Below are 12,810 nucleotides of genomic sequence, written 5' to 3'. Positions count from 1 at the left end.
ACTTGAACAAAGCTCAGAAGCTAATTACACTGTCTGGCGAATTCCCATCTGGGTATACCCCCAGATCCTGTGCATTGGCTTGTGGTATTCCTGTACAAGGAAGCTAAACTTTGATTGGCTTTTCTTGTCTTTGACTTAACGGGTGTTGTGGATGGAACACATGGACTCTATCGTGTTGCGCTTGATTCGCGATATGTAGGAAGGATCAGCCTTTCGGGATACTGCATGGGCCACTTGGAATCCCACTTCCTTTTGCTATTCGCTGTAGCTTCCAGGATCTGGTCTCTGAATTCATTCGATGTGGCGGAGCCATGAACAACCGATGGGAGGCCGGAGTCATACCTACCAATGATGGTTTTCTGTTCGATACCGATATCCTAGTTCCAAGTATCTGGATATCACGACGATTTATCATTTCGCCAATATCGTGCAATTGCTGCTCAAAGCAGGCACTGCTACGTACGGAGGTGACCTTGACAGGGAGTACTCGTCTTTTCACATGTTTGGACAGATACCGGTAATAACCCCACTTTGTGCAATCTGCCCTGCACAGTTCAATTACTCGAACGGGTCACTCCCCAGACTAATCACAGCTGGGGCTTCCATAGTCACGATTCGTCAGTGGAGACGCCTTTACTGCGCGCCACTGAACAGCATGATACAGAAGACTATATCTTACTATATGGAAGATAGTAATATAATGCAGGCGGATACGAGGACCGATGCGTCCAGAGCACATCAAAGATGCGACGTTGCAAGTCCAGGTACTTGCTTATCATTGTGCCAAGCGCCGCTTCACCTCCTCTAATTCGTGCTGCTTATTCCTCAATTGGATGACATACATGAGCTGGATGCTTCTGGCCGTGATGCTCTGCAAAGCTGTGTTCTCTCTGACGCCATTGAGATGGCTCGTGTAGGTACCGCTTGCGCAACCTAAAATTGGCATCGAGAGCAAAATACTCCTTTGCTATTTCCTGCCTCATTCAGATCCGTTGAAGTCGCTAATCTGCTCATTGAAGAAGAAGAGGTAAACATTGGGCCAACAGACGCTACAGCATCATCTACCGTGGAGGTTTCCGTGATTTGCCATACGCATATTGACATTGCTGGTATTCTGATTTACATTTGTGCGAGCTTCGTCTTTGAAATACGAATTGGGTAAAGGAAGATCAATCTCTATCATGCTGTAATGAGAAAGCATACGATGCCTTCCCTCCACATGTTACCTGTGAAGAGAATTACAGAGGTGTTAGGTGTATTTATGATTCGGGTTGAACAACCCCATTGCATGTGAAGCATGTTAAAGAGTACTTTTGCGATCCCGAAGGCATCGTGACCATCCTGGAGGCCCACATAAACGCAAAACTTTCATACTTCCACAATGTACCAAATTGCTTTCTAGTCATGGTGAAACACCACTCTAGCGGATTACAAGATCAAGACAATAAAAAAAGGTCTGGGCAGAGATTAGACCAGCTTGAAGCAAGACGGACGAGCTGCTGAAGCAGTATTCATAGATTGTATTGAGGAAATCAAACGAGTGCTTAAAAGATATATGGAAATATATTTACCACGGAAAGGTTTCCAATCCGTCATGCTTGTTCTGGAATGCTACCTACGAACACAGCCATGACCGCACAACACGCCGCTGTTGCAAAGACGATCTTTTAGTTGCGCGTATGCGGCAACCGGCACAATGCTGATGAAAATGCCGCCTTGAAAAAGAGGTAACGCATAGCATTGAAGCCATTACACAAACAACACTAGACGTGGATTCCTCTTTTGATCAGTTGTTAGATGCTGCTCGGAATCATTGAGCAATAGGCTGGGAACTTACTGCCATGCATACCAACTGCGTTTCCAATCTTAGTCGCAATTTCATTTATCGAGAAACGAGACGACTCCATGATACTCTCCTCTGCAGAGCAGATTTGCAGCGGTCTAGCCAGTGACTTTAGTCACCCTGATCGGGGTGCTCGCTTGGGGTACATAGATCGACCTTGTCGCTCAACGAGATCGATTCGTAAGGAACGAGAGGGCTTCTGTCATCCGCTCAATTTTACACAATAGGTATCTATGTTCGTTCACTCAGACTTCACTCTTTCGATTTATCGGTATACAGTCGTACGAAATTATCTTCATCCGTCTTCGTAGATCCAGTCTGCGTGTAGAACTTGGGGACGCTTACTGCAGGTTTGCAACATCGGTTCTACTTCGTGGGGATCATCTTGTCGAACACTATTCTCCGTCAAGCCTTGAGCTCGGCTGATCCGTTTTGTTTCTGGGGTGGTACACAGATGTGCAATCTTGCAAAGTGGTGCAACGTTAAGAATCACCATTGCCGTCAATATAAGCCTACAATCATGCGTGCTCTCGCCGAATTTATTCGACTGCATGGCGAAGCCAGCTAACGTCAATATTCTTTCCATACCGGATGCTTCACTATGTACTAGTTAGTGCACAAAGCACTGTTTCTGTGTAGTTGACGCGTGAGTATCTGTACCGAATCAGAGATTTTGATTCGCAAGACTATATCCAGAAGATGTACTTGGCTGCTGGTGGTATTGCACAGATTTTTCTCGGAAATCACACAAAAGGCTCTCCCTTTGGAGTATGTATTGGATCAGGCGGTATTTTATGTATATAATGAGGCTCTCAGCCTCGTTGGTCTTTCGGGCGGTGCTGACGAGATTTTACCTTACTTGCCGACCGTCGTGACATCCACCCAGAGGACAATGGTTTAGCAAATTCCTTCTGAATCTGCTCCTCGCGCGTAAATATCACATGCTATACGGAACGGCCTGATACCACAAGGCTAGCCACCGACACCAATTAAGAATAGTCCTCGTTGTCTCGCACTTCATGATCCTATAATATCCATTCCGGAAGCCTGCTCTATCTCCTTGCATCCTTTGATTACCTACACTGCGCTATACACCCACGAAATGGACTAGGGAAGTTGGAGGATGATGTGTTCGGCAACTATTATGCGGTTATGATTTGCTTTCATGTAAGTAGATGGACTAATAAAAGCACTAAGGTCCGATTGCAATATTTCAGGCTTCTTTTGGCGTCTGTCCCGGGAGGTTATATCTGTTCATAGTAGAGAAGAATTTAGGGGGCTCGAAAAGCGCAGCTGAGGGGTCAGGAAATGCCATGTTGGTCCGGGAAGCAGCTCCATGGAACAATAAGGCAAAAAAGGATGGCCATGTATCAGGCTTTCGTCCTACCATACCCAGTCAGGTTTCCAACCTGCTTGAGTAGCGCTGTCGATAGCCAAAGTTGCAAATATTGTGACCAGTGCCTTATATAAGGTTGCTAGTCGGTGGTCCCAACACCGTGTCACTTATTGCGAATTCACGTCCTCCATGAACTCCACCTACCTCAATAGTATCTTTGTTTCTATTACTCAGGACTCGATAAAATCATGGATAATCCACGCGACGTCACTTTAATTATCGTCCGGTCGTACTTATGCACTAAAAAGCTTTGTAGCCAAATTCAACATGCTATGGATATACGGAGAGGAAAACGAAACGTTTCAACATAACGAGATTTAACGCATGAGGGAGCGTTTTGAGAACAATAATAGATTCACCCTCGCTGTTTTGGCTGTTCCAGACGATGGCACTCCAGAAGTGGGTCTCGTTACGGACATCATCAATTATGTCAAGGGATACGCCAAAAAAGAAGACACTTTAACCATGTTGTTTTATGCTCGACACTGCAATGTGAACACGGAATGATTTGTGAAATGGGCAGCGTACATTCAATTAAAGTTTTGAATTTAACTCTGCTAATACCTAGCTGTTTTCGAGGGGGACCGACGGTACAAGATCATACTATGCAGCAACTGTTATTCGCAGCTATCGGTGATATTTTGCTACTTCTCGGTTGCTGCTACTATCTCCTGACCAAGAAAGTATGAATGACAAAGGGTAGATTCAAATCAATGGCAAAAGAGTACCTTGTAACCACTGACCAGTTCCGGCCCTCACTTCCTTCTCGATCTGTCTTGTGGGCGGACTTCTGGAAACAGACGAACAAGGGTATATAACCTTCAGTTATCTTGCATCTTGCCTCTGCATATATTCAAATATCACGTGTGAGCGCGTATCATGTTGCATTCCGAAATATAATTTCCGGATCTTGATCGCTTATCCAGATTGATAGAAACGCCAGCCTATCACGACTTCACAAGAATGCTAGTATATCTTCTTCCATGCATGGCTATGTGGTGATTCTATATGTGAATTCACAGCGTGGTTCAAGTCTGCATCGCTGTTTCACGTGACAGTCGTTGGCATCGGAGCTATAGTCGTTGAAGCCTGACGCTCACTGATTAAAAAGTCCTGTTTGCCGTTAGAAGCTATGCAGGAACTGTTCAGGGCAACATTTTCAAATAGTCGTTTTATTTTATTTTTCGCCAGACAAGGGGTAGTACGAGCTTTTCAATATTCTAAATACGACAGGTTAATGGATCATGACTTTGGGGGACAGTGGGGCCAAGAAGGGAGCACTGGAAGGTATAGAGAGCACGTGCAACGCTTACGTGCAGCTGCTGAGCTACTAATTCTCACTCAAATTGAGCATATCAACTTACTGGAAGTATGTGAGAATGAAATAGCGGTCAGTAATGGTACGATTACTGCAAACTCATTAAATGAGTTGTGTTATGATATCTACTCGTCTGCAAGAGCAAAGACATTGATAGAGACTTCGTTTACATGCCGGCTACGACGCACAGTATCCAAATTGGTAATGCCAATGGCAGTATTGCTCTTTTTGAGACTCGTAAGTGTGAAGAAGTAGAGACCCTGAAACATATCCAAAAGTTGACATGGCCAACTTTACCATGCCGCGGTGAGCACATTCCACATTCTCCCATGTATCGATGACTATCACGAAAAGGTCAATCACACGTTTGGAGTCGCCTTCCGACTGCTGCCTTACTTCAGTCGCGAAAAAGAAGCCGATCAAGCTGCTGAATTGGAATAGCAAAAACAAAAGAAAGCCATTGAGGCATCACATCGCGTCGTACGTCTACTGACATCGATGCTTCTCTGGAGTGTTTTAATGGTATAATTTGCTTTCTGGAAGCCCATTTATAAGATCGCAGATACGACACAGGAGTAGGCTGATAGCTGGCAATTATCGGGCGCAGAAGTCTTGGGACAAATACAAAGTGCCGCTTCGCGGCTTCCCTGTATAGCGGTTGAGAAGTTACACAATGCCATTGGGGTATTCAAGAGCGCCACAGCATAAATGGATGCGCATGAAATGCAAAAGTACTGTCGATAAAATATGAGGAGGAAACTCGGGGTAATTGTAGGCAGAGTCTAAAACACAGAAGTACTCGAAGTACCAGGACGGCTGTCGAGAGAAGAATGTATGGTATATGTGACTGAAAACATACGATCACTACGGTACAAAACCGGTTTACAGTAGCCATATTTATCTAAAGTACACTAAGAAGTGGTTTAGGTAGAAGAAGTAAACCTAAATAGGGTTTATTATACTATGTATTCCACAAAAGTAAACTACTTTTATTTCTACTTCTATTAATCTACTAGTATTACGTAGTAATACCTAGTTTCCTACAATTTAAGTATTTTACCCCTCCTTTCTTTAATCTTCTTCACCACCTCTACTACCACCTCTACCACCACCTCTACCACCACCACCTCCACCACCTCTATCACCTCCACCACCTCTATTATCACCACCTCCACCACCTCTACTACCTCTACCACCTCTACCACCTCTACCACCACCTCTATCACCACCACCTCTATTATCACCACCTCCACCACCTCTATTATCACCACCTCCTATTAGTAAAAATATCATGACTTATTATTATGTTATATGTGCGTATAGCGTGAAGCTAATCTTTTCTACCCCTTTTAGTCTTAGTTAGGTATTATAGCGTATAATAGAAATAAAACTACTTTTTATACTTAATTTAAACCCCTACTATAAAAGTAAACTACCACTTTAAACCTATTTACAGGTATACACGAGGTCAGTTTACACTTATATAGTAAACCCCTAGCGTACCATTCTACAGTAAACAATTTTTTACCGTAGTCGATGGAGAGGGTAAATATGTCAAAACACAGTCTTCGGCCTACAGGTACCTAGTGTAACCACACCTCGTCGATTATGCTCCGATATGACCTTTTCAGGTTCAAGGTTCAGCGATCTATGTATGTACAAGGCACCCCTAAGAACGGACTGCTAGCGTATAATTTTCTAGTCTTGTAAAAGACCAAAAGGTATTCAGTGCCACCCTTAGACGCGAGAGTTGCTAATTGTCCTCGCCCTTACGAGGGTACAATTAGCATTTCCCCTCAGACGCTAGCCTGTTCATGGGGGTGTCTTGTATTGTACCTAGACCATTGCTACAGGTCATTGCGCCTTCTCAACAGGGCCGCCCTGGGCACCTGTATCTGCAGGATTCTGGGGCCGAATATCAATCCCTGAATAGGATAGGTACGAATCATAACGATCACTTGGCTAATTTACTATTTCAAAGTACGCTAAGTCATCTATGTTTTGCCTAATTGAACCAAAAGTTACCCTTTTTGTTATTGATTTCATCCATACTCATCGTTTACATCAATTCCTACAATACATTGGCAGGCTACATATACAGACTGTGAGATGCAAATAAGACTTGTGGGGGTCAGCCCATGCGGGCTATACATTCGAACATGCAAGACATCCACGGCCCGGCTGTAATACAGACGCTATATAGTAAGGATGCAACCTAACAGGCAAAAGGCCTACCGTACCGTATACAACTTATTCGAGCGCTGTAACTAAAAAGGCCTGTTTATATATCTCTAATAGCACGCTAAATCTATTTTAATAAGATTTATCCCTTGTTATTTGGCTATATAAACATGCTTTCACCATCAGATTTTTTCGAGTATCTGCATCAATACCCATCTTTGAGCATCTTCTTCCACCCTAACAACCATGCGGATAACCATCCCTGCTTGCATTGTACTTCTAGCCACTTGTGCCTATGTAAGTCTCTTCGCATATCTCAAGTTTAGAGGTGTGTATCCTAACATTTAGACAGGGACTGCGAGAACCAAGAGTTAAAGTGAAATGCCGGTGCAAGAGCCCTAATGATTTAGACAGAAGAATTGCATCAACCAATTGCTGTAATTTTTTCAAACGGCAGAAATCGCCAGCCCGGCAGTGATTGGTGCGGTTTGTATAAGGGACCGTCGTCTGTCATTCTCTCAGACGATACTTGGATTAGCTGCTGTAAGGATCCTGTGAGAGCTGGAGTGAAAGTTCCAGGTGGAGAGTGCGCTATACAAAAGCCCTGATGACGGAAAAGTTGAGCCCTCTCGATGTACAGCAATACCATGGATGCAGCTCAAGTCAACCGTTGCAGATACTTCAAACCTCACGACCTGTATTCATCTCATACATACAGTATGCTTAGCATGTAATCTAAATCAAGCAAACTGTTCCCACGCTTCTTGATGCCATCTTTCGTGTAACGGTATCGATATTTCGTCATGCTAGCAGAACGACACCGGACAGTCACTATTGGTACTGCACAAATCAGAAGCTGATTTTTGTTAGTTTCATTGTAAGGCGTGCAGGTAACGTGATTACATGTGCAATCTCAACTTACGATACTCTGGTATCCACAGATTATACGGACTTTTCTTTTGTTGGTTGCTTGGCGCGGCGGGAGTAGACGTAGACCCGCGTCCTGACACCACTCAAGCTCGTATATTAACAAGACAAGACGTTGATTTAGTGCCTTGGTAGACGCCGAGTTAGGCCGCTATCCTAATTTTTACCTTCTCATGGTAGTACGTGGAAGTTGGAATGATTATTGTAATTGATGTGCGGAGCTACGATGTTCGAGCGATGGCACTGGCAGTATTGTCAGAATCGCAAGGTACAACTGATTAGACAGACATACGGTAGACGTCACGCCGCCTTGGGTTCATGTGATTTCAACATGACGCGCCTCACATATATGCACCTCTTATTCGCTCACTCAATGGAGCCAAAGGATTTGAACTAGTTATTTCTTCCTTATATCAGATTCTCAACTAAGTGTACACAAAATACAATGTGCCGTCAACGCTCACAGCTTTGCACACAAAAATCTTTCTTTCACAGTTACTGCTGCTCTCACTCTCTATGAGAGCATTCTGCTCATGTCATTCCTGATGCGGTTGTAGTCCAACAGACCCTCAATTTGTCCAACAGCTGAGACGGCAATGTCCCTGTCCCAGAGCTTGGTCTTGGCAAAGTTCATGACGTCCTTCTCTGTGATGGCGCCAACGACACGCTCAACCTCTTCGGGTGATAACCTGCGGCCAGTGGTGACAATTTGGCGACCAATGTCCTCGGCGACAGCGGTGGTACCGTCCAGAGCGAGCAGGATGGAAGCCTTGAGTTGGGCCTTGGCGCGCTCGACCTCGGCGGAGGTGACATTCATCGATAGGCGGGACCACTCACGGAGGGTGAAGTGGACGAGGTCATCAATTTGGGTGAAGTTTTGGGTTGTAAGGTAGATTCCCCAGAGACTAAATTTGTTAGCAATCCATCATGAACCTGACCCCAATGAAAGAGGGACATACCCAGTGTCGGAGTAGCTGGTGGAGAAGCTCATGAAGCTGTTGGCCAGACCGTTTTGCGAGACAAAGTTGCTGAGCTTGCTGCCGAGGTAGTCCGAGGTACCCATAGCACGATCCCAGTTACCAACGATTGCCTGTGTAACCAATGCAGTGAAGTAGTCTGGGTCGCTCCAGCTGACACCCTCTACGGCGATGGCAATGTTGGCGGTTCCCATGGTGTCGTCACGGAGGCGGACCTCTGAGCCGATGAAGTCGGGCTTCTGCTTCTGCTCAGCAGCAATGGACTGGTGGGAGTAGTCCTGGGGCTCACTGGGCAGGTTGGCGAAGTACTTCTCAGCGAGGTCGACAAGCTGCTCGTGGGGAATGCCACCTGCACCAACGAGAACCATGCGATCGGCAGTGTAGTTGGTCTTGATGTAGTTCTCAAGGTCGGAGCGCTGAATGCTCTGAATGTTCTCCTTGGGTCCAAGGATGGTGCGTCCAAGCGGCTGGCCCTGGAAAGCGGTAGCGTGAAGATGATCGAACACGACTTCTTCGAGCTGCTTGTCAACCTCCTCCTGCTCTCGCAGAATGACATCACGCTCGCGTTCGATGGCTTGGGGCTCGAGCTTGGAGTTTTGGAGAATATCGGAGAGGATGTCAACGGCAGCGGGGACGTCGTTGTTGAAGGCCTTGGCGTAGTAGACGGTGTTCTCGCGCTGTCATCTCATCAATCACACATCCCACATATAGGAATTTTCCCTTCAAAACTGCCAGCACATACCGAGGTGTAGGCGTTCAAGTGGCCACCCATGTTTTCTATCTCGAGCTCCAATTGTTGCTGTGTGCGCTTCTGGGTACCCTGTTCCGTTCATCAGCCCTGTTCCGGCTGCGCACATCGTCATCATCGTCATCATTGTGTCCGTACCTTGAAAGCAAGGTGCTCCAAGAAGTGTGCAGTTCCATTGGTCTTGTCGGTCTCTGCGCGGCTTCCCGCATCAATCCACACACCAACAGTCGATGTCTGGGCCCACGGGGAGTGCTCGGTAGCGATCTGCGTGAACGGGTCAATTGCAGTCCTCAGGGCCGCTTCGTGTTCCAGCATACCGTGAAACCATTTTTCAGCGTTGTCGACTCGGTCTTGGAGCCGTAGCTGACGGGGGTCGCAAGGCCGCGGGTCAAAGGCGAGGAGCGGGACGACTTGACGGCGTTGATGGCGGCGCGGGAGCGCATGCCCTGCTGCAGGTTGAGAGCGAGCCGCCGGGAGGCCATTGTGTCTGGTTGGCGTGCCGGGGAGGATAGGAAATGGGGCGGTGATGGGTGGGGTGGGGGGGGGGGTTGGGTTTGAGATACGTCGAGCGCTGCTGTTGCTTAGCCCCGACTGAGAATCGATGAGGTTGAAAACTGCGGTCACGGGATTTCCCGGCCTGACCGCTGGCCAATCAAGACGCGAGGAAGGTCAGCACCTCAGACCCGAGGCATTGTCGTCAACATTCGTTCGATATCCCGGGCAGGCGACATTTGCGACGTCCTGTCCATTTACTAACCCTCCATCCGCCCCTGCACCGCCTGTCCAACGCCCGCTGCAATGGCCTCAATCATGCGTCCCACTCTCGCCAGGCAGGTCTTTGCCCAGTCCGCCGTTGCTCCCCGCATGCTGTCCACCGTCACCACCTCTACTACCCGATCCATCACCCAACAGCTTCGGCCCACCCTCCAGCGCGCAGCAGTCCCCAAGTCGACACGCATCGCCGCCTTCCACGCTACACAGCGCAACCAGATTCTCCCCCCTCTACCACAGAAGATCGAGGGAACTACGAACGACCCAGTGCCTGTACCCAACCCAGATTACACGCACGGCAGCTATCACTGGACATTTGAAAGGTATGTAGCCGAATTGATTAGCCGAATTGATAGAGGAGGAGGGTTGAGGACGCTTGTAGTCATCATTCAAAAGAGCATCTAATTAACCCCTCATAGAATCGTCTCTGCCGGTCTGATTCCCTTGACCATCGCGCCCTTCGCCGCTGGATCACTCAATCCCGTCACCGATTCAATTCTCTGCGCACTCTTGGTCATTCACTCGCACATTGGCTTTGAGTACGTTTAACCCGCCTAGATTGGATCCATGATACTAGTGGATCTTCAAATTGGAATACGTGACTAATTATATACAGGGCGTGTATCATCGATTACTTCCCGAAGGCTCGTATCCCCAAGATTCGCGCTGCTGCGAACTGGGCGCTGCGTCTCGGAACTCTCACTCTGGGTGTTGCCCTGTACTCTTTTGAGACAAATGACGTTGGAATCACCGAGGCTGTGGCGAGGCTATGGCACGCGTAGGTAGAGTTGAATCTGTGTAAAATAAATGATATCGGTGGGGGGGATTTGCACTCATAGAAAGTTATGCCATCATGTTGACAGAGCAATACTTGCAGCTTTAGGCCCTAGCATTATCTTTGAACGCCATTTTCATCATCAGTGATAGATGTACCTGTCCCTGTTTAGTGTTGTCTTCAATATTGTCTAGGCCAACACACTGCCACCGAGCTAATATTGATCAATGCATTATCGCTGACTGACTTCGCCAAAACTCTCAAATTCACGTTATTGGTGATAGTATTGATTACCGATTATTCACAGATCATTAAAATCTACCTATCTTGGCTCTTTGTCACTTCCAACGCGCACACAGTTGCCTAACGTCCAGTCAGCTCAGATATGGCTCTTTCCTCCACAGCGCCCATTTCTGTAGGCGTGGCATCTTGATAGTGTGTCGCTTCAGATTGAACCTTGCCATGCTGTTCCGCATCCTGCACCACAGGCCGTAGACTGGCATTACCACTACCGCGATGACATCGGTGGAGAGCCCGTGCAATATATCTGAGGAGGCTAATGAGTGCTATGCCTATCACAGAGCCTACAGCGATTCCTGCAATGCTGCCTTTCGAGAGCCCATCGCTGGTAGTGCCAGAGGGATTTGATGGTGTAGTATCTACTGGTAAGAATGCGGAAGTCGAAGATGCTGCGAAGCTGGCAGTAGATGCAGGTTCTGGTAGCCCTGTTCGAGAAGGCAAGTCGGACGATGAGCTGATGGAAGTCTAATATTAAGTTAGTATAGTACGGATATCACACTGCAGAGTGTGTCGTTACAGTTGCTTCGACGATCATAACTTGCAGCTGGTATATACTGCTGACATAGGCCACGTCTGAGCTTATCTTCTAGCCCACTTTGTCGACAGAATACGGAGCTGCGCAACCGAATTGATCCTCCCAATCGTGCACTGCGCTACTAGTAGCTGCACACCCGTAAGATCTAAACTCCCTTCGTCAGTTACCCTTTGTATGACCTCCATGAACACGAGACGCCAATGAATACATACGCAGGACAGCACAACACAACTTTCAGTTCTTGTCCACTCGACATTATCTGTCGGTCGCAAGCACTTGTCCATCCCTCTGGACAGAGACCCGGCGAGTAAATGATGCTAGAAAGGGAGAAAGGGAAGGCTGGCGGAAAGCAGCTCGCAACAAGGTCACTACCCTGCTTCCACCAGGTTGTGGCCACATTTTGGATAATCCATGGCTCAGAATTCCAACATTCCGCTGGAGCGGTGAAAATGGTCGTGAGAGGCAGGAATGCCGTCCATATGGAGCTCATGGTTTTATAAAGGTGCAGGAGAGTTGTGTTGATCAGTGGGTCGGAAACTACGCAAGGCTGATAGACAGCATGATCCATAGATCATCTTGTATGAGGTATTTTGCGTGTAAGGCCGGCTCTCTAATCCATAGGAAGACATGATTCTGATATGGGCGTTTTATCAATGTATTGATTGGCGGTAGGAAATGCATCGCGCATCCTGCTTTCGTCTCATTGGGTGCCACAATGTTAGATCATGACAGGATGGAATCCTTTTCCTTATTTCGGGGCGAAACTTATCTTGGGGCTAGTTTGGCTTGCATCTTGCAGCCTGTGGGTCTGATATGTATATACCAGATCGCGGATTCATCGATAATGTCGTGGGTTGTCCAGGTATTGGCAGAGTGGGAGAGAAAGACCGTTCAAGGTTTCTCTATGGAAGATATATCGACCCAAGAATAGATCATTCGACCGACATGATATTCGCAACATCACACTTGTGTGTGGCTGATCACCAATAACTAATTTTCAAAGGGCATGGTGTACCTTCTCTCAACCTAATTTACCTTC

The 12,810-nt window shown here is 47.0% G+C and overlaps 5 protein-coding genes across 5 annotated transcripts; 2 read left to right on the top strand and 3 right to left on the bottom strand.

The window, feature by feature from the left end:
• Positions 1-167: 167 nt before the first annotated feature.
• IAQ61_000946 (uncharacterized protein) lies at positions 168-1,420 on the bottom strand (the record flags this gene model as incomplete). Its single annotated transcript, XM_066094891.1, has 5 exons — positions 1,312-1,420; positions 1,103-1,184; positions 843-959; positions 464-529; positions 168-377 (listed from the first exon to the last, which is right to left on the bottom strand). Exons 1-5 carry the CDS (start codon positions 1,404-1,406, stop codon positions 168-170), a joined length of 570 nt encoding a protein of 189 aa, XP_065955199.1. The 5' UTR covers positions 1,407-1,420.
• A 2,007-nt stretch (positions 1,421-3,427) lies between these two features.
• On the top strand, positions 3,428-3,746 carry IAQ61_000945 (uncharacterized protein; the record flags this gene model as incomplete). The annotated part of the gene is made up of 2 exons (XM_066094890.1): positions 3,428-3,468; positions 3,569-3,746. 2 exons carry the CDS (start codon positions 3,428-3,430, stop codon positions 3,744-3,746), a joined length of 219 nt encoding a protein of 72 aa, XP_065955198.1.
• A 4,274-nt stretch (positions 3,747-8,020) lies between these two features.
• On the bottom strand, positions 8,021-9,953 carry IAQ61_000944 (uncharacterized protein). Its single transcript, XM_066094889.1, has 5 exons — positions 9,708-9,953; positions 9,529-9,654; positions 9,385-9,462; positions 8,625-9,319; positions 8,021-8,570 (listed from the first exon to the last, which is right to left on the bottom strand). Exons 1-5 carry the CDS (start codon positions 9,870-9,872, stop codon positions 8,180-8,182), a joined length of 1,455 nt encoding a protein of 484 aa, XP_065955197.1. The 5' UTR covers positions 9,873-9,953; the 3' UTR covers positions 8,021-8,179.
• Positions 9,954-10,093: 140 nt separating this feature from the next.
• IAQ61_000943 (uncharacterized protein) lies at positions 10,094-11,150 on the top strand. Its single transcript, XM_003841308.2, has 3 exons — positions 10,094-10,484; positions 10,581-10,700; positions 10,778-11,150. The coding sequence occupies exons 1-3, from the start codon at positions 10,189-10,191 to the stop codon at positions 10,941-10,943; spliced, it is 582 nt and encodes a 193-aa protein (XP_003841356.1). The 5' UTR covers positions 10,094-10,188; the 3' UTR covers positions 10,944-11,150.
• Positions 11,151-11,299: 149 nt separating this feature from the next.
• On the bottom strand, positions 11,300-12,308 carry IAQ61_000942 (uncharacterized protein; the record flags this gene model as incomplete). Its single annotated transcript, XM_066094888.1, has 3 exons — positions 11,939-12,308; positions 11,832-11,916; positions 11,300-11,701 (listed from the first exon to the last, which is right to left on the bottom strand). The coding sequence occupies exons 1-3, from the start codon at positions 12,259-12,261 to the stop codon at positions 11,300-11,302; spliced, it is 810 nt and encodes a 269-aa protein (XP_065955196.1). The 5' UTR covers positions 12,262-12,308.
• Positions 12,309-12,810: the final 502 nt, after the last annotated feature.

The sequence above is a fragment of the Plenodomus lingam genome (assembly GCF_022343315.1).
Source record: "Plenodomus lingam strain CAN1 chromosome Unknown contig_11, whole genome shotgun sequence".
NCBI classification, from domain to species: domain Eukaryota; kingdom Fungi; phylum Ascomycota; class Dothideomycetes; order Pleosporales; family Leptosphaeriaceae; genus Plenodomus; species Plenodomus lingam.
This window is presented reverse-complemented; position numbering and strand designations above follow the sequence as displayed.